The sequence below is a fragment of the Ambystoma mexicanum genome, chromosome 11 (genome assembly GCF_040938575.1).
Source record: "Ambystoma mexicanum isolate Mex_15411 chromosome 11, UKY_AmexF1_1, whole genome shotgun sequence".
NCBI lineage: Eukaryota > Metazoa > Chordata > Amphibia > Caudata > Ambystomatidae > Ambystoma > Ambystoma mexicanum.
Genome location: NC_090934.1, coordinates 1,298,563,925 through 1,298,588,509, shown reverse-complemented (window position 1 = coordinate 1,298,588,509; position 24,585 = coordinate 1,298,563,925). Strand labels below are relative to the sequence as shown.

The window sequence follows — 24,585 nt, the reverse complement described above, 5'->3', positions numbered from 1 at the left end:
TTTGAGGGAAGCAGAGAAACAAGGGGGCTAACAGTAGGGGAGAGGGAAGGTGGGCAATTTGCCAGCAAGGGATCTACAAGCAATCAGGGGAGGAAACCGTGGGGGGGCAGATCACCCAGTCTTGGGTGGGGAGTTGCAGGTGTGTTGACCTGGGTGTTAGGGAAGAGCCATTCCTTGAAGGGGAGGGTCTAGAGCTCCTTCCGGAATCGCAAAAACGAGGGGGTGAGTCTGGTGTTGACGGGAAGGAAGTTCCAGGGTCTTGGGGCGAATAGAGAAGTGTTTGATGTTAACACATTATATTGACATCTTGTCATTATGTATGAATAATGAAAAATAATGGATTTCCGGATTTCCTTTAAAAGAACTGAGGGATTGGAACCTCCCAGACGCAATTGTATTTAATTCCGTTAATATATTTGAATATTTTCATTGTAGTCAATCTTGAGCGACCACTCCTATAGGCCATGCGTCTTCATAAAGTTCCTTAGCTACGCGCATTTCCTATGTCATGCAAGATGCTTCTTAGCCCACACCTGCGAATTTGACTTCATGACTCGTGAGTGAGCCCCTTTGTTCCTTATCCAAATGTAAGCATCAAAAATGGGAGAGGTCTGCAACCGTTGGCTCTCTAGTTGTTTTGCACTCTGACTCCCATGATCCTTCACCATCGATAAGGCTGGCTAGGGCTGCTGGGAGTTGCTGTCCAAAGCATCTGCAGACCCCTGCCTTATGGCATACATTTTGCATTCTACAAATACCAACACAAAACACATAAATGCACTGAGCACAAATCTGATGCAAGATGCATCTTTGCACAGAGTAAGCTTGGGTAATCTATAGGGTGACCAGATTTTGAAAATAAAAAACCGGGATAAGCAACTGACATAGAAGTGGGACTACAGCTTCAGCGGTGACACTGTAGTCCTACTTCTATGTAGGTGGCCTGTCCCGTGTCATGTTGCAGGAACAGAATGCGTTCTGGGACCCAGAGGAAGGTGCATAGCTCTCAACTCACCCGCTTTTGGCGGGTGTCACCCGCCTTGCAAAGGGCTGACTCACCCGCCAAGCCTCCTACAAGCCCATTAATTCCAATGGGCGTCTCACCCGCCAAAAACAAAATCGGGTGATTTCACCCGCCTTTGCGAGACAAATGGTTGAGAGCTATGAAGGTGGAAGGTATATGAGAATTGGTAGAAATCGAGTGAAGAGAGCCCCCGGGCCCCGTCCGGGATTTGGAGATTGGTTGGAAAAAACCTCGGTTTTTTGATAAACCCATAAAAAAAAAACATGTTATCGAGCCAAAAACCGGGATGGTATCCAGCCGATTCCCAAATCCCAGGACGGGGTTTATATACTTAAAAAAGACCCATACAGTCCTGGCAAAACCGGTACGTCTGGTCACCCGGGTAATATACTATGCTAGGAAATAGTAAGGCTTGACCTTTATACGGAATGATATCAGAGGATAATTTTGAATGCAGCTATCATGCTATTGTACTCGAGTCTAATTCAAAAAGAAATATGAGCGTCTTGTAATGTCAGGAGGAGTGATTGTTCCTTCTTTCTCAGTGAGCCCGGCTGTATGGGTTGCCTTTTATAGGCCATTTGCAGGACAAGGGAGATTAGCTCGCGCCCATCTCTCGCTCTGATGCAAGTAGATGTAGCTTTTCCAATGGGGAGGTTTTAACACAGCCCAGCGCCTGCATCACATTAAGTAACATCTCATTACATTAAACGGGGCGCCAATAGCGGCCGCCTCCCCCATTGCATGGTAACTGGTTTTCTCCCAAGCGAGAGAATTAGAAGTGGGATGGAAAGAGCACCTGAACGAAAATATTTAAAGACACTTTTGTTGAAATCTCCCACTTCCCTAGCTTGTGGCACTAGAAGTTCCAGGAAGGGAAGCATAAAAGGCTCTGCAAATGTTTCCCGCATTAAGAGGCATTCACGGTGTGCGGGATAGTGACAAGCAGTGCCAGTGAACGCAGAGAAAAGGCTCTCAGCCTATGACCTCCTAGTCGCCAACCTAGGGGATGGCCAGGGAAGGCGGACGCCCCAAAAAGCTCACTTCTAAATCCTCTTTAAGCCCCGGCCATACCTGCCTACATTTGAAAATAAAAAACCCTGAGATGTATGCCCTGCCCACAGCCACACAAGACTCCGCCCCTTTGCACACGGCTCTGACCAAACACGCCAAAAAGGTAAAGTCGGTTGTTGTAGCTGTTGTTAGAAACACGTTTGCAGGATCGCACAAAGACGCACCAGCACCCATGCTGAGCTGCGTCTCACCTCTATCCTGATGCACTGACCCCTGGGGTTGGGGTCCAGGGCCTCCTGGTTTGCTGGTCACCTGACAGTGTCACCGCGAGCCGGGGAACCCACCTCCCAAATTCTGCTCCCAAACGGAGCACCTCGTACAGTTCACCGCCGGGCCCAAGATTTGTAGAGGGCCCTGCACACCGTCATTGATGCTCTGACATGGGGCAAGATGTCACTGCACCTTCTCTTCTCCAGGCAAGAGTGCGCACGCATGGTAGTGGGTCCCTTGTAATAGGGCAGTGCTGGTAGTGTGGCGCTGGGAATCGTGTGGGCAGCCCCATGTCTGTTAATCAGCTCTCTCATGCAGGAACAGTATCCACACTGCTGGCCCTGCCGAATGTGACACCCCGGCCCCTCTCACCATTACGGGTTCTTGGATAGCATATCAGGTGAGGCAAACACTTTTCCAGCAGTCACCCGTTTTTTCTTTATGTTGTGGAAATGATCATGGGTGACCCAGCACAGCGTGTAGGGCGGGGGCAAACTCCTCCTCATTTTCCTCGCACCGACGAGGAGTACTTGGTGTTTCACCCAGGGGGCTGCAGGTGAAATGGCCGCCGCTTCCACTCGGAACACCGCAGCAATGCTCCTGGTAGGAGCACCTTTTTTTCTTCGTCTTTTTTATTTTTTTTAATTTTTATTGCGACCGCCAGGCCCGGGATTCTTGTGGGGGTCCGGTGGCTGCACCACACGAGGCAGCACCGCCGCCCGCAGGCCGGAGACCCATCCGGCATTAACCCGAGGCGAGAGCAGGCGATCCTGCTGCCCGGCATCCCGGGACCTGGATGAGGGCTGCCGGCGCCGCTCACCCGCCGTGTCGGGCCCTTCTTCTCCCCCGCGGGAGATCGCCACTGTCACAGCCTGGGTCTTGCAGGCCCTCCCGCTCCGCAGCACGGCGGTGCTTGGACGTACCCTCTTCCTCGCGGCGGCGGAAACCTCCAGGCATTTCGTTTTTTTTTTTTTTTTTGGGTTATGTGGCGGCGGGTGCCGCAGCGGTTGGGCTGGCTCCCTCCCCATCAGCAAGCCAGATGCCACTGGGGCAGGATGGCTCCCTCCCTGGCCGCATGAGCACCTTCCTCCCAGAGGGCCGCGGCCAGGGAGGACCCACCTGCAAATTTATTTTCAGAGGTCTTCCCTTCGTCTCTCTCTGCCTGGGGCCAAGGCAGCACAACCCGTCGGCTCTCGGCGAGATGCCGCCAGGGCTCCGTCGGCAGTTTTTTCGGTGTGGCATCATGCCGCAGGGCGGGATGTGGGCTGGGTCCTCCCCTCTCAGGGCCGCACCAACCTTGTTCTTACGGTGGAAACGCCGCGGGGGTGTGTGCGCCTCACCGCGGGGTGGCCTGGGCCCACATCGCTCAGGCTACGGCGGTGAGGCGCAGGCCAAACTGGACCCGCGGTGGGATCTCACCTCTATCCTGATGCACTGACCCCTGGGGTCGGGGTCCAGGGCCTCCTGGTTTGCTGGTCAGTCACACGGTCCTTCAACGTTGTGGCATGCAGGGTGTCCTTGGTGACCCGCGGTCTGGGTCCACCAGTCTGGCAAGCAGGGTGGCTCTTGTTCTGCTGGCACTGTGCTGGGAGATGACCACCTCAATGTGGGTCGGCCTTTCTTTCTTCTTGTTGTTACAGTGCCCCTTCCTTGTCCGGCTGGCAACGCTGAGCTGGATTAGCGTCGCCGGTGCATCGTGGGAGCCACCCTGTTGGATCCCCTGACAGCACCTAGCGCCCCTTCCTCGGAGTTGGGGCCCCATACTTTGTTCAGCTCTGCAGCACCCAGAACACTGGACGTCCCGGTACTCATGACTATGAACCGTGAGTGGCGTGAGAGTGAGAGTCCCACATTGGCCATGTTGAGGCCATGGTTGGCGCTGGGTCGATGCCATGCTTCAATGGTACAGGGCAGTCATTGGTGCACAGAGTCATTCGTCCATTCCGCATAGTGCAACCCACTCAGGTGTCCTGTGCTCGGAGTAACGCTGTGGTGCTGGCGGATTAATACTGCCCTGCGGCTAGTGTCGACATGGCATACGTGATAGCTCACATTCCTCTGGACTGAGTACACTCATCCCGACCTGCCCAGTGCACCACTTCTTCATGGGAGTGTCACGGTCAACATCAACTCCTTGGTCCTCAGCTGGTCCAGTGGGGACTTACGTGGCAAGCTGCCGAGGCCCCTTGCAGGGTGGGCACGGAGTCTTCCTTGTTGGTTTGTCCTCTCTCTCAATGGTACTGTTATTCCGGTGTATAATGAACAGGGCTTAGGACAGTGAAACGACCCGGAGTACACTGCACAGGGCGTGGGATGCTGAAATGTTCCTGCTCGGGTTCTGATGAGCATGAGGGAGGAAGTCCCCGGTTGAGCACAACATGGCTATCCAGTTGCCACCTATGGTGCACTGGGGTCATTTCTTCTTCAGGCAGGAGCACGCACCTGTGGCAGTGCAACACTCCTGACTGGATGAGGCTGGGGAACACTCGTGGCCGGGCGATGCTGGTAATGAGGCGCTGAGAGTGGAGTGGGCAGCCACACGTTTATTGCTCAGCTCCTCTCGCATGTAGGCATGGAGCACTTCTTTGTTGGCTCCACTAAGCTGGGCTCATTAAAAAAAGGCCTTTTGTTTTCCAGGGCTCCGGCGCTGGGCGCTTCTGCGAGTCACCGCCTCCAGGCCTGGGTCCTCTTGAGCTTCCTGCGGTTCCGGTTGTAGCCTGGTTCTCGGAGCTCGCCTCCTGCACTGCTATAGGCCCCGGGATGGTGCCAGGGAGCTTCGGCGGTGTCACGTCACCTGACAGTGTCACCGCGAGCCGGGGAACCCACCTCCCAAATTCTGCTCCCAAACGGAGCACCTCGTACAGTTCACCGCCGTGCCCAAGATTTGTAGAGGGCCCTGCACACCGTCATTGATGCTCTGACATGGGGCAAGATGTCACTGCACCTTCTCTTCTCCAGGCAAGAGTGCGCACGCATGGTAGTGGGTCCCTTGTAATAGGGCAGTGCTGGTAGTGTGGCGCTGGGAGTGGTGTGGGCAGCCCCATGTCTGTTAATCAGCTCTCTCATGCAGGAACAGTATCCGCACTGCTGGCCCTGACGGATGTGACACCCCTGCCCCTCTCACCATTACTGGTGTCTTGGATAGCATATCAGGCGAGGCAAACACTTTTCCAGCAGTCACCCGTTTTTTCTTTATGTTGTGCAAATGGTCATGGGTGACCCAGCACAGCGTGGAGGACGGTGGCAAACTCCTCCTCATTTTCCTCGCACCGACGAGGAGTACTTGGTGTTTCACCCAGGAGGCTGCAGGTGAAATGGCCGCCGCTTTCACTCGGAGCACCGCAGCAATGCTCCCGGCAGGAGCACCTTTTTTGCTTCGTCTTTTTTTATTATTTTTTTTTATTGTGACCGCCGGGCCTGGGATTCTTGTGGGGGTCCGGCGGCTGCACCACACGAGGCAGCACCGCCGCCCGCAGGCCGGAGACCCATCCGGCATTAACCCGAGGCGAGAGCAGGCGATCCTGCTGCCCAGCATCCCGGGACCTGGATGAGGGCTGCCGGCGCCGCTCACCCACCGTGTCGGGCCCTTCTTCTCCCCCGCGGGAGATCGCCACTGTTGCGGCCTGGGTCTTGCAAGCCCTTCCTCTCCGCAGCACGGCGGTGCTTGGACGTACCCTCTTTCTCGCGGTGGCGGAAGACGCCAGGCATTTCCGTTTTTCTTTTCTTTTTTTTTTGGTTATGTGGCGGCGGGCGCCGCAGCGGTTGGGCTGGCTCCCTCCCCGGCCGCACGAGCACCCTCCTCCCAGAGGGCCGCGGCCAGGGAGGACCCACTTGTGAATTTCTTTTCAGAGGTCTTCCCTTCGTCTCTCTCTGCCAGGGGCCAAGGCAGCACAACCCGTCGGCTCTCGGCGAGATGCTGCCGGGGCTCCATCGGCAGTTTTTTTGGTGCGGCATCATGCCGCGGGGCGGGATGTGGGCTGGGTCCTCCCCTCTCAGGGCCGCACCAACCTTGTTCTTACGGTGGAAACGCCGCGGGGGTGTGTGCGCCTCTCCACGGGGTGGCCCGGGCACACATTGCTCACGCTACGGCGGTCAGGCGCAGGTCAGACTGGACCCGCAGTGGGGTCGGATGCTCTTCTCCCCCCCCACCACCCACTGGCAGTAGGGGTGGGCACGTGGACTCGTAGTCTTCGTCGCCATTGTTGGGGGTCGCCTGCCATGGTCGTCCGGCAGGCGCCCGTGGGGGATATCTCTATGAGCATGACACAGGCCCACTATCTGCCATGGTCGTCCGGCAGGGCCCCTAGTGCTATGGGACATCAGCACCATGCGGTGGGGTCACAGCCTGCCAGGCCCCTGACCGTGCAGACATCGGCTGCCATCCTGGCATGCGGGTCCCACGGCATCAGGGCATGCAGGCCTGTGCCTCCACGGGTAGGCCTGCGGCCTACATCAATAATGAGACACGGACTCAGTCGTTCCTCTTTGGGAGTCTGCAGCCGTTCTGTCTCACGTGCCTGCAGGAGCTCCTTTTATTAGCTTGGGCCATGACACAGTCATGGCCCCTCTTAAAGGGGCAATAAACGTGGGAGGGACACATCCCCTTAAAGGGGCAATGCACACATTGGGAGGGTCACCCATAACAATAACCACCCAAATAGCATAGGACAAATGGCATACGCCTGCCATAAAATCAATACACACACAAAACCAAGAGAGGATATTTTCTTCAAATAGTGTTTTTGAAAACGTTAAAATGTGTGCATGTTTTAAACTCCAAGAACCAATACAAAGGTTTTCCTCAGTGGCGAGTAACCTCGACATGAGCCCTAGAAAACTGGCCATGAAGAATGAAAGCTGAAAAAATTAAAAACACTAAATACTGCTTTCAATACAGTGTCATTAATGACACCGGATTGAAAGCAGTATTACCGCGTTTGTTTTGCTTAAACTTTCATTCTTTTTGGCCAGTTTGCCTTATGTTTTAGTCGCCCTTCAATTTAGGGCGACTAAAACATAAGGCAAACTGGCCAAAAAGAATGAACGCTTAAGCAAAATAAACGCAGTAATACTGTTTTCAATTGAAAGCAGTATTACACGTTTATTTGGCTCCAGTCTGTATTCTTCTTGGTCCCGCCCGGGTCCCGCCACAACTCCAGCCGATTGGCTACTGGCAGCTGTCTTTTGTAGCCAATCGGAAGGAGGATTGGATGGGACCCGAAAACCCGGAGACTCCAGGGTCTTCCGACCCCGGGGACCTGGAGAAGAGGCTAAAAACCTGGAGTCCCCAGGGAAAACCCGAAGATTAGGCAGGTATGGCCCCCGCCCCATAGAAAAACATTGGTGGCGCAATCGAAAACCAGCAAATACCATCTGCCATGAAATCTTGTTATGCAACCGACGCACAACACAGCCAGCCATCACTAGCAAGAGGCTATGAGCACTACTCTTTACAAATACTTTGTAACATGACTTTGGTGTGGGGATATGCTGTGTTTTAATAAAGCATTTTAATTTCATTACAGATAATAAGCCCCCACGTTGTATGTTGTAGTCACCTTTTGTGTAGACAACATCTTCACAGTGGTTAAGTGTAACATCACAAACACAAAGCGTGCAATGTGATCTGGTGGCCTAAGTCAATTCAAATATGTCTAACTGAGTAATCAGGGCTTTAAGTGGGCTGGGGCTAGGAGGGGCCGAGCCTGACATACTCAGAAATTTTGTTCTGAGGATGGACCCTGGCGGGAATCCCTAATGTCCCCTGTCAGAGCTGGCGGATAGAGGACAAGGCTTTTTTCTAAAGCTTTAAGCTCTCGCTCATGTGCGACAGCTTCAGAAAAAAATGCCTTTAATTCATAATGGTGTCGCCGGCACCTGCGAGGCATCAATCAAGAGATGCCTGTAGTCCGGCACCACCATTATCAAAGAAAAGGTTTGGCCGCTGGAGGCTGAGGCCTTTTTTCCTGAAGCCTGAATCTCCTGCTGGCGGGAGATTCAGGCTTCAGGAAAAAAGGCCTCTGCTTCCAACAACCTCACATTTTCAGCCTTAATAGTGCTGCTGTCCCTCCTTAGGCATGATGCCTGGTGAGGGACAGCGCCTCCATTAAGGCTGAAAAGGCGAGGCACTGTCCCCTGCCGGGCAAGCCATTAGTAAATAAATGCTGAGATCAGCACCCTCTTCCCCTATGGTGGAGAGGGTGCTGATCTTTACAAAGGGCTGCCTGGCAGGGGTGGCTGTAGCCCATTAAGGTGGGGCTCATCAAAGGGTGTGGCCTAACGAGCCGGCAGGCGACCCCCCACCATTAGGTAACGCCCCCTTGATGAGCCCCGGCTCATTTTCCAGTACCACTTAAGGTATTGAGAGTAATAATTTCGGATTGAGGTCACCTGTATGGTTATATGTGATCTGAGCAAAAACAATGACAGAGTGGTAAATTTCATTGCAGGCAAAATACCAAAAAACACAGATTCTTTTTATTTGGGGGGTAACCCCCTCAAGCCCTCCATTTGTTTACCCTTATGACGCCACCCCAACCCCATCCAGACCCATTTTAACCCCTTCACCTCACTACCCTTTATTTACTTAAGAAATGTTTGCAGTGATTTTCGGTATTATGGTCCACTCTGAAATGTACCACTCTGTAATGTTTTAGATATATAGACTGGATACCAACTGTATTTGTTTATCAAACAGCTCTTGAACATAGACCACAGACAAACACTTCATTCATATAACTAAGCAATGAACACTGATGGCTCGGGAGGATAGCTCAAGGGCAACATGCTCGCCTTGGAAGCAAGACGACACGGAGCAACAGAGGTTCAATCCCAGGGTCCGAACTTAGAAACCTCTGGGTATTAAGTGCGTTATAAATAACCTATCATATCAGGTCAGGTAATTCCCCAGGGCCTAGTTACTAAACATTAAACACGAGGCATTACCAGACCCGGTAATGACCCAGCCTGGAGTTTTTTTTTTCTTTCTTATTAACATCCCGGCATGTTATACAAGGATTCTAATTGTTTTTTTCCAAGCTGAGAAACAGCATGTTTGACGTTTCCCAACTTGAAAAAAAAGACAAAACAAGATGACCACCATAGAAAAGTGAGTAGGGAACATGTAGTCTCTTCTCCCTTTCCGTGGCGGCCATTACCACGATGGGGATGCATTGGGAGCAGTGTTCCCAAAGCCAGCGAGGGGCAAGGAAGCTGCTGTTAAGTGGGGTGTGGCAATTGGGGGGAGGGAAAGGCGATGTGAGGGGCACTGGGGGTACTTCCCTACTCTACGACCAGGGAAGATGGCGGTCTCCCACTTCTCAGGAGGCCCAGAATGGGGGCTTTACCATGAGGTAAAGACCCCATTCTGAGATTCCTGATTGGCTGGAGGTGCTAATATTAATTATACCCGCTGAGGTTTTTTTCCGTTGATTTGAAATGTTGACCTAACGAGAACGTTAATGGCCCGCTTGTCACCTGTAAATAAAGACATGCGTAGGCCCTTCCAGAGCTCGTGCCACTACATTAACCGATAACCATTGCGTTCTTTCGACAGACGAATTGGAGAAGCTGGAACAGGAGAGACAAGCTCTCGAAGCGACCATCAAAGATAATGATTTTGAAGAAGGAAACCGCGGCATCCGGAGACTCTTCAGCAAGGCCAACAAGCTAACAATGACAACGCCAGTCCCTAAAAAAGGTAATGCAGGTTTGAGGCTTCTGGGTAAGCTTTTCAGGTGGCAGTATTTCCCAGTTCCATGTCATTTCATCGCCTGCAATTTCATCCCCTGTCATTTTAACGTGTACGTCCCCCACCTCCCACAAAGCCCCCTCCCATACTTATTTTTGGCTAATGCCTTCCCACCCCACCTAAAAAATGTGATGAGCATATTCGTTGTAATATGCACTTTAAAATGCCAGTGGATGAAAATGCAGGCGATGAAAGGACGTTTTACCCCCAACCTACTTTTAGAAGTTTGGAGTAAAAGAATGTTTCGGGGAGTAGAAAAGTAGCTGTCATTGCCAAATGGGGTATTTCCAAGCTGTGTTGCATGCGTTCACACCTTCTCTGGTCTGACCACATCAATGCGGCAGTGCAGGTGTCAATAAGTGCACACACCTGTCGGTCCTGCCTGTTTTTCATTTCGTGGGATGTATTTCACCACCTTTAAAGAGTAAAACAGAAAGGTACACTGCCTGTCTGGAGGGCTGTGTAGGTTCATGTCCACAGCCATACGAGGCTGCTGTTCACCAGGGTGTCACTTACCTTTGGAAGCACATTTGTTGTGGACACCACTTGATGACCTTTCAACTTTTGCATGAAGCCAATTCATATGGATCAAATAAATAAACATCTAATTATTATAGTGTGTAGGGGGTTCTCTTCTGCACTAACAGTTCTGAAGAAAAATAATGTCAAACTGAACGCATTTGGCATGAGTCAATGAGACTCCATTTCAAACAGAATGTTTGCAACCAATGCACTTTGTCTATTTCAGATCAAAGAATCCGAAATTACTTTGCTCATTTATAAATGTCTTCCCAGATGTAAGATTGTTTCTGTGAAACACTTTTCCAAGAATTTACTCTTTGAGTCTCCCTTTATAAGGTTTCCTGCAATCCCACAAGCAACGGGGGGCATCACTTCTTGCAGATTGCCTCCATCTTGAAATGCATGTGTGTCTAGTCCTTCCCTGGAAATTATACCATTCAAATTCTCAGGAAACGGCCATCAATCACAGTCCCTTAAAATGGAGCAAAGTGTTTCAGAGTCGGGCCTTCTTACATGCTAGTTCCTGTGGCCAGAGTGTTGTGAACGATGCAAGTCCAAATTTAAGATTATGGAGCTCATTTTGGAGTATCTGGAGCGTTAATGATGATGCTGTTATGCCTGTCTTACGCTTCCATTCACGCACGGGGGATTTTCATTGTTTTTGAAAGCGGACGGCGGGGGTGGAACGGGCAGAACGTTTTCACCTCCCATTTCCCCTCTGCCTTCAATAACCAAATTGGTTTTACACCAACCAGCATGAGATTTTCATGCTGGCGTAAAAAACAATGCTTCCTATGGAAGCGCCTGATTTTTGCATTTGCAAAAAGCAGGCGGTTTCCAGTCCATGAGTATGGCCATGAAGCAGGTGTTGGAGATGGGCCAGTAGTTCTGGGGGAGGAGTGAGTTGAGTGTAGGTTTTTTGAGGAGGGGTTTGATGTAGAAGGTTTTTTTACAGTTTACGGGAAGGTTTCCGATGTTAGGGAGTGGATGAGGATTGAGCGTGCGATATTGCCAGCAGAGGTTGAGGCTAGGATGTTTTTGAGGAGGGCAGGTGGGCAGGGGTCCTCAGGGGAGCTTGATGGGCGGCTTTGTGCTAGGAGTGAGAGGAACACCTGGTGAGAGATTGGAGAGAAAGAGGTGAAGGTTTGTATCGAAGGGAGGTTTTGACCGGGGCCGGGCTGTGGGTGGGTAGATAGAGGGCAGGGGCATATGTTCCAATTTAGAGATGATGGAAGAGTGTTTGTCGATAGTGACATTGTGGAAGTATTCTAATAAGGTGTCACATAGGGATTGGTAGATTTGGAGTAGGGCGAGGAGTTGAATTCTGAGATGATTCTATGCAGTTCCTTGCTCAGGTTTAGAGAGTTTAAGATTCTGTTTCCATAGAATGTTTTCTTGGTTTTTTGATTTCCAATCCACGCTCTGGTTAGTCTTGCTAGGGTGGTTTTGTTCTGGGCAATAGGGATGGCTCTCCAAGTCTGTTCCAGACCATGCTTGAGGGTTTTTAGTGATTTGAGGTTGGTGGTGTACCAACTGGATGTGGGTTCTGATCTTTGTTTTGGTGAAGGGTGTAAGGGCGCGCGAGAGCCAGAGGTCAAAGAGTTTGATGGGGGAGCCCTTCCTGGTGGGAGAGTGTTAGGAGAGAGGTGAGGAGGGAGTTGGCTAGATCTGGGGAGATAAAGACTTTATCCTATAGCAGATTGAGAGGTGTAGGGGTTGGTGGTGTTCGGGCGTGGCCTGGGGTGCGGGCTGCAGTGGTCAGTGGTAAGGAGAAGCAGATTGCTGAGTGATCTGTTCATGATATTGGGTGTGGGGGCAGTGTGGATATGTTTGTGGTGCTGAAGATCGCATCAAGAGAGTGACATCCATTGCGGGTGGGTGTGGAGATGTCATAATTGTGCATTTTAAAGACCGAACACAAAATAAATTTCCAGCCGTTTTGTGTGCTTTAAACTGCCTAAATATGACATATTCCCCCTCACCCTTCCCCACCCTACCCCACTAGTCTTTTTTCTAAATCAGGGGAGGGTGTAAAACCTCCCTTTTACCCACTCACCAACCCATTCCCAGGAGCAGTCTTTATAAATCAGTCATTTGTGTTTTCATTTTTTATATAAAGGTCTTTTGACCTAATACCGTTGTGTCAGGTTGAATGTGAGAGATCAGGTCATAGGGTTTGAGGGTGAGTCAAACCAGATGTTGAAATCCCCTAGAATGGTAAGTGTGGGATGGAGGTTGAAGTTGGTTGTCAGAGCATTGCACAGTGTATCTGCAAGGTTTTTGTTGTAGTCAGGGGGTCTGTAGATGAGTATGAAGCAGTGTGAGGCGGAGGGTGAGAGTTGGAGTTTTACCAGAAGGGATTATTAGTCTGTGGTGTTGGCTGAGGTGTGTTTAACTATAATTATTAGTGGGAATTGGTATTTGTGTAGTATTGCAAGTCCTCCACCCCTTCCCGATCTGTTCCGAACAGTAAGTTTGCACCCGGGTGGGAGCGCCTTGCGCACAATAGGCTCATAATTGTCAGCAAACCAGGTCTCTGTGATGAAAAGGACATCTGAAATTTCTTCTGCACTAAGAGAAGGGAAGCGCAAGTCGGGCAGGGATGATATGTTGTTCGCTTAGAGGTGTGTGCAGAGGGTAGCTAGTGGGGGGTTGCGATAGGAAGGTTGTTTTACCTGGGTCCTTGGGTGGTCTGGTTTGTTCCAGTGGTCCATGTTTTCAGCTCCTGCTCTCCATCTCTCCGCTCTTGATTGAGTGGAGTGAGATCTATGTGCAGGGTGTAGCAGGTGGGGGGTGGGGTTGAACAGGCGAGGCGGAGGGACATATACCTTGGGGCTTTGGAGGGTGAGCGGTGGCTGTGAGACAAGGTGGAGGGTTGGGATGATGGTCTGTGCATTGGGGATGGCTGGATCAGGGTGTGGTGGGTCTCGTCAGGCTTACTGGTGGGCCAGTGTGCTGCTCTGATTTAGCCAGTGTGTGGCATGGCGCCTAACCTATTGGAAGGGTACATCGGATTATGTGACTAAGAAGAAGGGGCACGTCCAACTGGGGTACAACAGTAAATGTGTGCTCACCTGGCTTTGGAGCGCCTGGTCAGGGGGAGAAGCTTTCAAGGTTGGGGCAGTAGGAGTGGGTTTTGGGACACCTGGATAGAGGCGGGCGGGGGTGTGTCCTCAAAAGGGGGTACCACAGTAGACAGTAAAATGCAGTAGCACCTAGATTTGGGGCACCTGGATAGAGGGAGAGATGCCTAAATGGGCATACAACAGTAGACAGTAAAATGCAGTAGCACCTAGATTTGGGACACTTGGTTATAGGGAGAGGTGCCTAAATGGGCATACAACAGTAGACAGTAGATTGCAGTAGCACCTAGATTCGGGACACCTGGAAAGACAATGAAACACCTAGATGGGGGCATAACAATGCTGGCAGTAGGGGGGGCGTGGCTAACCGCCATGTAGAGTGGACGCGTCTCCGGTGAGCTCCGCTCGAAGGACATCGATAAGCTGCTTTACGGGACACTTAAGCTACACCTGAGCCCGCAGAAACATCGAAGGAGTGGTGGAAGCCTGCAGGAGGCCCTTGGACTTCTCACACAAGGAAATCGCGGCCCTAAAAGACCCAAACGCGGCTTGCGAACAACGGCGTAATCTGAGACCAAGATGGCGGCCGCCTCCTGCTAAGCCCGCGGAGCCCCGCGCTGGCCTAGAGATCCGCGAAGGGGACGGGTCCCCATCGCAAGTGAGAGTGAAGAGGCTCCGGAGGAAGATCGAGGGAGGCCTCGCTGGGTTCGAGACGGTCCCTGCGAGGGCAGGCATAGCGGCCCCGCGGTGGGGTCCGACGGGGACTGAAGAGTGAACCGGGCCCGCCCGCTGAGGCGAGGGAAGAACACAGGCGCGCGGCCCTCCCGCCAGGGACTTGTAGGCATGGCCAGCCTGGACAGATCTACGGGCAGGGGAGCCAAATCTAAACAGCGACAGTCCACCCTGGATGTGTATGCAGCCCCTGGGTGCCCCGAAGCAACAACGGCTAATAAGGACCCGGGCCCCGCCGCGGCGCCGACCGAACCCAGCAACACCCAACTTATGGAGGCCATCGCTTCATTCCAAGCAACGATAGTGAACAAGATAGATGCCGTGGCCATCGACCTGGGGCTCCTGCGCCAAGACGTCCGTGCGCTAGCGGACAGGACCGAGACGCTGGAGACCCAGGTACGAGAAAATACTGAAGCAAAGGCCCAACTCCTGCATGATGTAGACGGCCTACGGCAGAGAGTTAAGAATCTAGAAGACAGGGCGGAGGAGGCCGAAGGGAGGGCCCGCCGAAATAACATCCGGCTGCTAGGCCTACCTGAAGGTATAGAGGGCTCAGACCCCACCGACTACGTAGAAAATCTCCTGCTACAAGAGATCGGAGCGGGGAAACTTTTACAGGGATTCACCATAGAGAGGGCCCACAGATCACTCGCTAAGAAACCGCCACCGGGCGCCCCACCCAGGCCTATGATAGCGAAGGTGCTAAATTACAGAGACCGCGAGGTCATCCTGGCCTTCTCGCGCTCGGGAGGACAGATCCAGAGGAACTCGGCCAAGATTGCGATCTACCCGGATTACACGTTCCAAGTACAGATGAACAGGGCCCAGTTCATATACACTAAGGCTAGATTGAAAGCGGCCGGGGTGAAATACATGCTCCTGTACCCCTCCAGGCTAAAGGTGCTACACAACAACAGGGCCCTCCTGTTCGACACCCCGGCACTCGCTCGTGACTGGATGGACGAGCAACAACTGCCAGACATCGAAGATAAGAGACGTAAGCAGAACTGAACCACCCATCGTAACTATAATGAAAAGAGCTCTTCCACAGATGCACAACGACACGGAATCGCGCCCTACAAGCAACTGAACGGATCATACCACGCGGAACACCGAAGCACCAGCTCCCTCAACCCCCTGGAGTTCTATTCCTCTTTTAGGGTACGTTTACCCGCCCGTAGGGCACCCGACGGCCATGTTTGGTCCTAAGGAGCGGAAACGGGACAGTCATGACGGGGTTCCCTCCGTTAGACCAGTTTTTTGTTTGGGAAGTTTATTGGGGGGGAGGGAATCGCAGAGGAGTTGCACCCACGTTGGGACTTTGAAAGGGAAACGCCGAGACCCCAGGACATCCTTATCACAGATACATTGCCAACTAAACCCCCGCCCGAGACAGTGGGGGAGCATTGGACCCCATGCCCATGGCCGGAACGATTAAAATAATGACGTGGAACGTCAGAGGCATGAACAGTTACGTGAAACAACGCAGGATACACACATACTTAAGCCGCTGTAAAGTCAGGATTGCCATGATCCAGGAAACACATTTAACAGAGGAGAAACTGAAAGCCCTGGCCAAGACATGGCGAGGGACCCTGATTGGATCCTCCTACTCTTCATACGCAAGGGGGGTTTTGATATGGATAGACCCGACCGTCCCTTTCAGGATAACGGACACCAAGACGGATGATGAAGGTAGGATGGCCCTGGTGCGGGGTACAGTGGAGGGGAGGGAGCTGTGCCTGGTTAGCACCTATGCCCCAAACCATGATGCCACCCCCTTCTTCCATTCCCTATACACCAGACTAGGCCCTCACGCAAATTCCACGGTGATCTGGGGTGGGGACCACAATTGCACCCTCGACCCGCTCAGGGACAGATCTGATGCCAAACACTCCCGCCCGTCCCCCCCAGCCAAAGTGTTGCTTAAGCTAATGACTCAACTCTCGCTCTGTGATCTGTGGAGGGAGCTGGGCCCGGAGAAGCGTGAGTACTCTTTCTACTCCCCACCACACAAAGTCTACACTAGGCTGGACTACATGTTGGTCAGTTGCGAATGGCAGGCCACTTTCAGCGATGCACAGTACCTGCCTAGGGTCCTGTCGGACCACTCCCCCTTAATGGTCACATGGGAGATGCACCCGCCTAGACCCCTGGTTCCCACGTGGAGACTACGAGCTGAGGCCCTGCTAGATGTAGCCTTCCGGGACCACATACAGAACAGCACAGATGAATACTGGCGGGTTAACCTGGGTAGCGTAGACAGCATTGGTACCGCGTGGGAGGCATATAAGGTGGTCATGAGAGGGGACATGCTGATGGCGGTGGGGGGAGCCCAGAGAACTGTCGCGAACTCCCTGGCGGAGGCAGAGGGGAAACTGGGCGAGCTAGAAAGCAAAGCGGACGTAACCCCCGAGAGCCTGCGAGAAATGATTCAACTGCGACAGGCCTGTCTGACCCACTGGGGGACACTCGGGAGACTGAGTTACACTAAGCACGTTGAAAGGTCACACGCCCTAGGAGACAAACCTGGCAAACTCCTTGCCTGGCTATATAAAAGAGAGACCCCCAGCGCCCCTATCTGTCACGTGCGTAAACCTGATGGCGGCACTGCGCACACACAGGCAGAGATCAATGAGGTTTTCTCCGAGTTTTACCGCGACCTCTACTCCCAGACCCCCCTTTCGTCGGCCACCGGAATCGAAGACGCCCTAGACTGCATACAGTTACCCAGATTGGATCCACAGATGACGGAAGCCCTAGACAACCCCATTACACCTGACGAGGTGAAGGCTATAATCAGAACACTACCCTCGGGTAAAACGCCGGGTATGGACGGCCTCCCCGGGGAATTTTATAAGACATATGAGGAGACCCTCGCCCCCTTGCTCGCACAGGTATACAACGAGGCCTTTGAGCGGGGCACCCTCCCGGATTCTATGAGCGAGGCAATAATAATTCCTATACTAAAGCCTGGCAAAGATGGGATGGAGTGTGGAGCATATAGACCGCTCTCTATGTTAAATGTCGATAGCAAAATACTCGCGGCACTATTAGCAAGCAGATTGCGCAGAGCACTCCCCCTTCTGATCCACCAAGACCAGACGGGATACGTGCCAGGACGCTCCATCACCGAAAATTTACGTAGATTGCACCACATCATACATAGCACCGAAGGGAAGCCCCAGAAGTACGCTGTGGCATCTCTCGACGCCACTAAGGCCTTTGATTCGATCAGATGGGATTGGTTGTACGCCACCATGGTCAAGATGGGGGTTGGACCTGCCTTCCTTAAATGGACCCAATTGCTTTACACTCGCCCCACTGCCAGGGTCCGTACTAACAGGACCTACTCCGGTAAATGGCCCCTCCACAGAGGTACACGGCAAGGATGCCCCCTGTCCCCCATGCTCTACATCATAGCCGCAGAACCGGTGGCCGCGTACCTCCGCCAGGAGTACGGGGACGGAGGCATCAAGCTAGATGGGGTATCACACCTTATTTCTATGTACGCAGATGATATGCTGCTCTACCTGCATGATCCCGAGCTCCGCCTGCCCTACATCCTAGAGACACTGGACTGCTTCCACACACTTACGGGCATACAGATAAATAAAGACAAGTCCTGTCTCTACCCCCTAGCTGCTCTCCACAGTGAGGAGTATGGCTCCCTGCCTCCGCTAGCCGTCCAATGGCAAGCCACGTCCTTTAGATACCTGGGGATCACCATCCATCGCCACCCAAACACTGAACACATTCTTAATACGGTCAGAGCAAAGGACGCGCTAGAGAAATCCATGGGGTTCTGGGGGAAGCTCCCACTTTCAATGGCCGGGCGAGCGGGTCTCCTCAAGATGGTGGTGCTCCCACGCCTACTGCACTGCTTTACCAATGTACCCTTTAACATCCCCTCTACCTTCTTTAGAGATCTGTCCAAGCTCTGCAGAGGATTTCTGTGGCAGGGTGGCAGGCACAGGGTGGCACTAGACATTCTTCAGAGGCCTTACGAGAAGGGGGGACTAAAAATCCCCAACTTTGAGCTGTACTTCCTGGCTAGCCAATTAAGGCACGTAATGCACTGGATGGCAGATGAGACCACCGCTGACACTAGACTCCTCCAGCCAGCCCTGCCGAGATTGCTACTCAGGGACCTACTCTGGGTTAGATGGGGAAACACGCAACGCCTCCCTTACCTGATCAAACTTGGGACTCAGCTTTGGAGAAGGGCTTGCAAGGCAATAGGGGTAGCGGACCCGTATTCCCCACAGATCCCCATCGCAGCTGTCATGGCGAAATCCTCATGGGGTCACGCGGACACACGCACGCTGTGGGAACCATATGGTGTAGCAGTGCTCGGGGACCTCATCCAAGAGCAAGAATTTGTGGCTTTCGGCGACCTCTGCGAATCCACTGGCCTGCCACCGGGTCAGTTCCTGCTATATGGAGCAGTAATGACAGCCCTAAAGGAGAGATGGCCGGAGGCCGCCAATCGGTTTCAGGAAAACGAGGCTATCGAACTGTTGCTAAACGCTGCTGAAGGAGGCCATGAAACCTCCAGAATATACGAAACTCTCCTGCAGAGCACGACAAATGACGTATTGAAAAGCAAGGGCAGATGGGAGAGCGAATTGGGGATCGAATTTGAGGACAAATCATGGGGGAAAATAACACACTACCACAAAGCAATCTCTAGGAATGCCCGCCTCCAACTCATACAACTATATGTCACCAGCAGAGCCTACCTCACGCCCGAAGTTATATCGAACTTCAAGGGAGCCACAATTCAAACATGCCCCAAATGCCATGAGCCTAGGGCGGGAATGACCCACATGTTCTGGAGCTGCCCGACAGTTCAGCAGTTCTGGAGCGGCGTAAGGGAAAAAATGGCGACCGCTGAGATCGAGCTGGTGACCGATGAGCCGGCAGCCTGTATATTGGGAAGCTACCGACGGACCAGCAAGAACAAGCCCCTAAATAAACTCAAGGACTTGGCATATATAACAGCGAAAAGACGTATCGCCATGAGCTGGAAGAGCGCAAGGGGACCGAACAGGGCCCTCTGGTGGAATGACCTCAAAAAATGGATAGCTGCAGAGACGGCGGCTTGTGAAACGGCAATCCAAACACAGAGACTGGACTCTAGCGCAGATTTGAACCGATGGGTGGCTTTAACGACGCCATTATTCCACCCAGTGTCACTGGATAGCACCCCGAACAGTCCAAGTGGCCCTGACGAGATACGAGCCTAAGACGCTTTCTCTTGAGAGTTCCAATGGGGTCTCGGTGGGGGGGGGGGGGGGGGACGGGGTGGTTGGGATAGTTAAGACCTGCTGTTCAGGTCTACGAATATAGCACTGATTAATGATTGATTTTTCTGATGTTGTAAAACCAATAAAGAAATTTAAAAAAAAAAAAAACAATGCTGGCAGTAACTACTAGGTTTGCCTACATGTGAGATGTTGCTACCTGACCCAATCTGTCTGAATACGAGATATGGCTGACTAACACAATCTACCTAGATGCGAGATATGGCTAAGCAACACAGCTGACTTAAGCGTTGGATATGGCTAAGAAACGAATGTGCAACAAACTATAGGCTTTTGGACAATATGATAATAGGATAATTATATGGTTTGGTCCATCTAATGAGCAGCAGTATTTGCGCCCCCCCTGTCCAGATCTCGCCTACCTTGTCAGTTGCTGCTGGCTGATGGCTGCAGGCTCCACAGGCTCAACATGATCTGGAGCTGCTTTTGCAGGAGCTGCCCTTTGCCTTGGGCCCTTAGCCAGAGGGGGCTGCACAGGCAGGGGGCTGCCCTGGGGAGGTGCCCTATGAGGTCTGCAACGTCCAATCAGAGGTCAGGTTGGAAAGGGAGGAGGGAGGTGGGGAACCAGGAATCACTCAAAGAAGGGGAGGGCAGAGGAGTGCTACAGCATGGAAAGCACCAGAAAATAAATACATTTTTTAAAATGTTGAAAAATGGGTCGCAGACCCAGGAACTGCTTGGGTGACACACTCACCCCAATGAATGCAACCACAACATGTCACGGGACAAGCCAGCTGCATTGCTGTTGGGCTGCACGGCCCAATAAAGGGTCGGGTTGGGAAGGGAGGAGGGAGGCGGGGCACCAGGAGCACAATCAGGGAAGGCCAGATGAGTGTTGTTACATGGAAAGCACCAGAAAATAAACAAATATTTTTTAAAATAAACGGAAAATGGGTCGCAGGTCAAGGAGGTGGTTGGGTGACTCACACACCTCAACGGATGCTGCCACAATATGGCAAAGGATGAGCCAGAGGCTCCTAGCCCCTCACTGAGTTGTCATCGGGCTGCACGGCCCAATCAGATGTCTGGTTGGGAAAGGAGGAGGGAGGCGGGGAACCAGGAAGGGATCGGGGTAGAGGGAGGGCAGAGGAGTGCTACGGCGTGGAAAGCACCTGAAAATAAACTAATATTTTTTTTAAATAATCGAAAAATGGGTCACAGGCTCAGGAGCTGCTTGGGTGACTCACTCACCCCAGCGGATGCTGCCACGAAATGGCACGGAACAAGCCGGAGGCTCGTAGCCCCTCACTGCGTTGCAGTCGGGCCGCACGGCCCAATCAGAGATCAGGTTGGCAAGGGAGGAGGGAGGCAGGGAACCAGGTAGCAATTTGGGAAGGGGGAGAGCAGAGGAGTGCTACGGTGAGGCAAGCACCAGAAAATAAACCCTTTTTTAAAAAGAAATGTTTTAAATAATCAAAAAATCGGTTGCAGGCCCAGGAGCTGCTTGGGTGATTCACTCACCGAATGGAAGGTGCCACGAAATGGCACGGGTATATACAAAAGAGTAGCATATATGAAGGTTTAGTGTTTACAGGCAGCCTAGAAAAATATGTTTTTAAGTTTTGGCTATTAGGTGGTGCTAAAACCCCACATAGAAGATAAAACAAATGCATTAGAGTACAGCACAGAGAAATGGCATATGAGGAGGGACACAAAGCTTGTAGGTTTTGTTTGGTTATTTGCCCACCCGTTGACTACCCATGGCCATGCTAATCCCTATGGCCATTCCCACTCACTTCCTTCCCATTCCCACCCAAAATACATCCTCCTGGATCGCTGTGAGCTAGCTGTTTGCAGTCTTGCCATCCAACTTTGTGCTCAAGGTGCCTGCCAGTGTTTGTATAAAGCAGTCTTGTGAGAGTTAATGACTTAATTAGAGCTGTAAACACTCTTCTGGTGTAATAAACATGTCTAATCAGGTCTGCATTCAACCACTCGAATTATAAGCACACTGCATGTCCTTCATTGAAGTCCTGTTAAAAACAAGCATTGGCAACGGCAACAGTTTTGGCTTCTTTAGAAGTTTTAGGCTTTTGCCATTCACTGCTATTATATGCCCAGGTACTCCACCATTTTGCAGCTACTACCATCGATGGGCAGTAAAAACCACTAAGGCAGTGCATGGCAAATGCCTTTCCCATGCCTACACAATCCCCAAACTGTTGCACTTGCCAATGCTTGCTTGTTTATGGTCCGGATCTCGCTATTTTAAGTTGCAAGGTTTTACAAGCGCATGAAATTGAATTTAAATTCCAGTACTACGAAGCAAAAGTATGTTCTGTAAAAGCACGAATACTCTAATTAGGGGGCACACATGCTTTAAGTTAATTTAGGAGAGAGAGAGAGAGAGAGAGAGAGAGAGAGAGAGAGAGAGAGAGAGAGAGAGAGAGAGAGAGAGAGAGAGAGAGAGAGAGAGAGAGAGAGAGAGAGAGAGAGAGAGAGAGAGAGAGAGAGAGAGAGAGAGAGAGAGAGAGAGAGAGAGAGAGAGAGAGAGAGAGAGAGAGAGAGAGAGAGAGAGAGAGAGAGAGAGAGAGTTTGTGTGTGTGTGTGTGTGTGTATATATATATATATATATATATATATATACACACACCTTTTATTCTTAGGGCATGATTAATTGTGATTCAGCCCCCAGGGTCCTGCTGTTGATGGGTTTGCTGTGTGCAGTTTTTCATGCTGTTGTAAAGGCTGGGCTCTCTACGGGGGAAGGGGAGAGTGGAATGAAGACTATAGATATAGATATAGATATATGGAAAGTCCATTTGAGCCAAGTCACGAATTCCACAATACCACCAAGTAGCCATCGCTGGAAGTTCACCTCCAGTTCTGAGCCACAACAGCAAGGCATTGTGGGTATGAAATTAGCTCAAATGCAAACCTTTTTCTCCAGGAAATTGTCTTCGTCTAAGCGGGCAGTGCTACTTTATACATATCTTAATCAAACCAAGACAGACATTGCAAGGCTGCCAGGACAACTACATACCTGGTTTCACCCTTATTAGGGATCATCAGTGCAGTATAGTCCTGACAGCCTTGTGGTTGAAGCATTTCGCCCTGTTTTCACAACACCAAGAACATCGTTGTGGGTGTAAAAAGGTTTGAAAAAAAGGTTTTCAAACCTTTTTAAACCCACCATAGCTTTCATATATATATATATATATATATATATATATATATATATATATATATATATATATATATACATATATATATACATATATATATATATATATCAGTTTGTTATTGTCGAGAGGCTATACTTTATGCATGAGAACTGATCTAGCCCAACAAACACACCAGTTAGTTACAAAGAAAGTCGCACAAAATATATGGGTGATACCTAGTTTGCGGTTCACTGCTGCAGAATTGTCCCCAGAACTGCTGTGCCACTCTATCGGGCCAACGTGTATGCCAACCCACCGGAGGAGAAAATGTTCTACTAAATAATGAGAAACATTATACAGCACAGCATTCTGATGGGAATACACGAGAGGATGCGCAACCGAGGGGCGAGTAGCCTTTGCCAAGCAAGACCACAACATATTATCACGATTGATAAATCAAAGATGGAACATTTTCTTTTTTACACAGCCTTCTCCACTCCCCTTTCAGAGATTTATTGGGCAGCCATTTTCTGAGCACATAAGATCAGTGTCCTTTTTCCTTGCCTTTCGCAGACATGAACACGGCTCCTTCGATGCACGTGGGTGAGTGCAACCAGAGGCTGGTGGAGGCGAGCACTCAGTTTAAGAAGAAGCAAGGGAAAGGCACCATTGATGTGTGGTGGCTCTTTGATGATGGAGGTAAGCGAGCCGAATCGGCAGCAGAGGGAAACGTGTATTGCTAAGTAGCTTTACAATATCTGACCAGGTTACACTGTTGCTAGCTTTCAATGCAATGGGATGTCCGATGCAGAGGGAAACATGTATTGCTAAGTAGCTTTACAATATCTGAGTACGTTACACTGTTGCTAGCTTTCAATGCAATGGGATGTCCGATGCAGAGGGAAACATGAGTATTGCGAAGTAGCTTTACCATATCTGACCAGGTTACACTGTTGCTAGCTTTCAATGCAATGGGATGTCTGATGCAGAGGGAAACATGTATTGCTAAGCAGCTTTACAATATCTGAGTATGTTACACTGTTGCTAGCTTTCAATGCAATGGGATGTCTGATGCAGAGGGAAACATGTATTGCTAAGTAGCTTTACAATATCTGAGTATGTTACACTGTTGCTAGCTTTCAATGCAATGGGATGTCCGATGCAGAGGGAAACCTGTATTGCTAAGTAGCTTTACAATATCTGAGTACGTTACACTGTTGCTAGCTTTCAATGCAATGGGATGTCCGATGCAGAGGAAAACATGTATTGCTAAGTAGCTTTACAATATTTGAGTACGTTACACTGTTGCTAGCTTTCAATGCAATAAGATGTCTGATGCAGAGGGAAACATGTGTATTGCTAAGTAGCTCTACAATATCTGATCAGGTTACACTGTTGCTAGCTTTCAATTCAATGGGATGTCCGATGCAGAGGGAAACATGTCTATTGCTAAGTAGCTTTACCATATCTGACCAGGTTACACTGTTGCTAGCTTTCAATGCAATAAGATGTCTGATGCAGAGGGAAACATGTGTATTGCTAAGTAGCTCTAGAATATCTGATCAGGTTACACTGTTGCTAGCTTTCAATTCAATGGTATGTCCGATGCAGAGGGAAACATGTCTATTGCTAAGTAGCTTTACCATATCTGACCAGGTTACACTGTTGCTAGCTTTCAATGCAATGAGATGGCTGATGCAGAGGGAAACATGTGTATTGCGAAGTAGCTTTACCATATCTGACCAGGTTACACTGTTGC

At 50.9% G+C, this 24,585-nt stretch overlaps 1 protein-coding gene across 3 annotated transcripts in view; it reads left to right on the top strand.

Annotated features, from left to right (window-relative positions):
• SLC12A1 (solute carrier family 12 member 1) overlaps window positions 1–24,585 on the top strand; it is a 245,755-nt gene that overhangs the window by 201,631 nt on the left and 19,539 nt on the right. For all 3 annotated transcript variants that reach the window (XM_069624794.1, XM_069624795.1, XM_069624796.1), the window contains exons 21-22: window positions 9,864–10,007; window positions 23,400–23,525. In XM_069624794.1, the coding sequence (XP_069480895.1) occupies window positions 9,864–10,007; window positions 23,400–23,525 (270 nt within the window). The remainder of the gene's footprint in view (window positions 1–9,863; window positions 10,008–23,399; window positions 23,526–24,585) is intronic.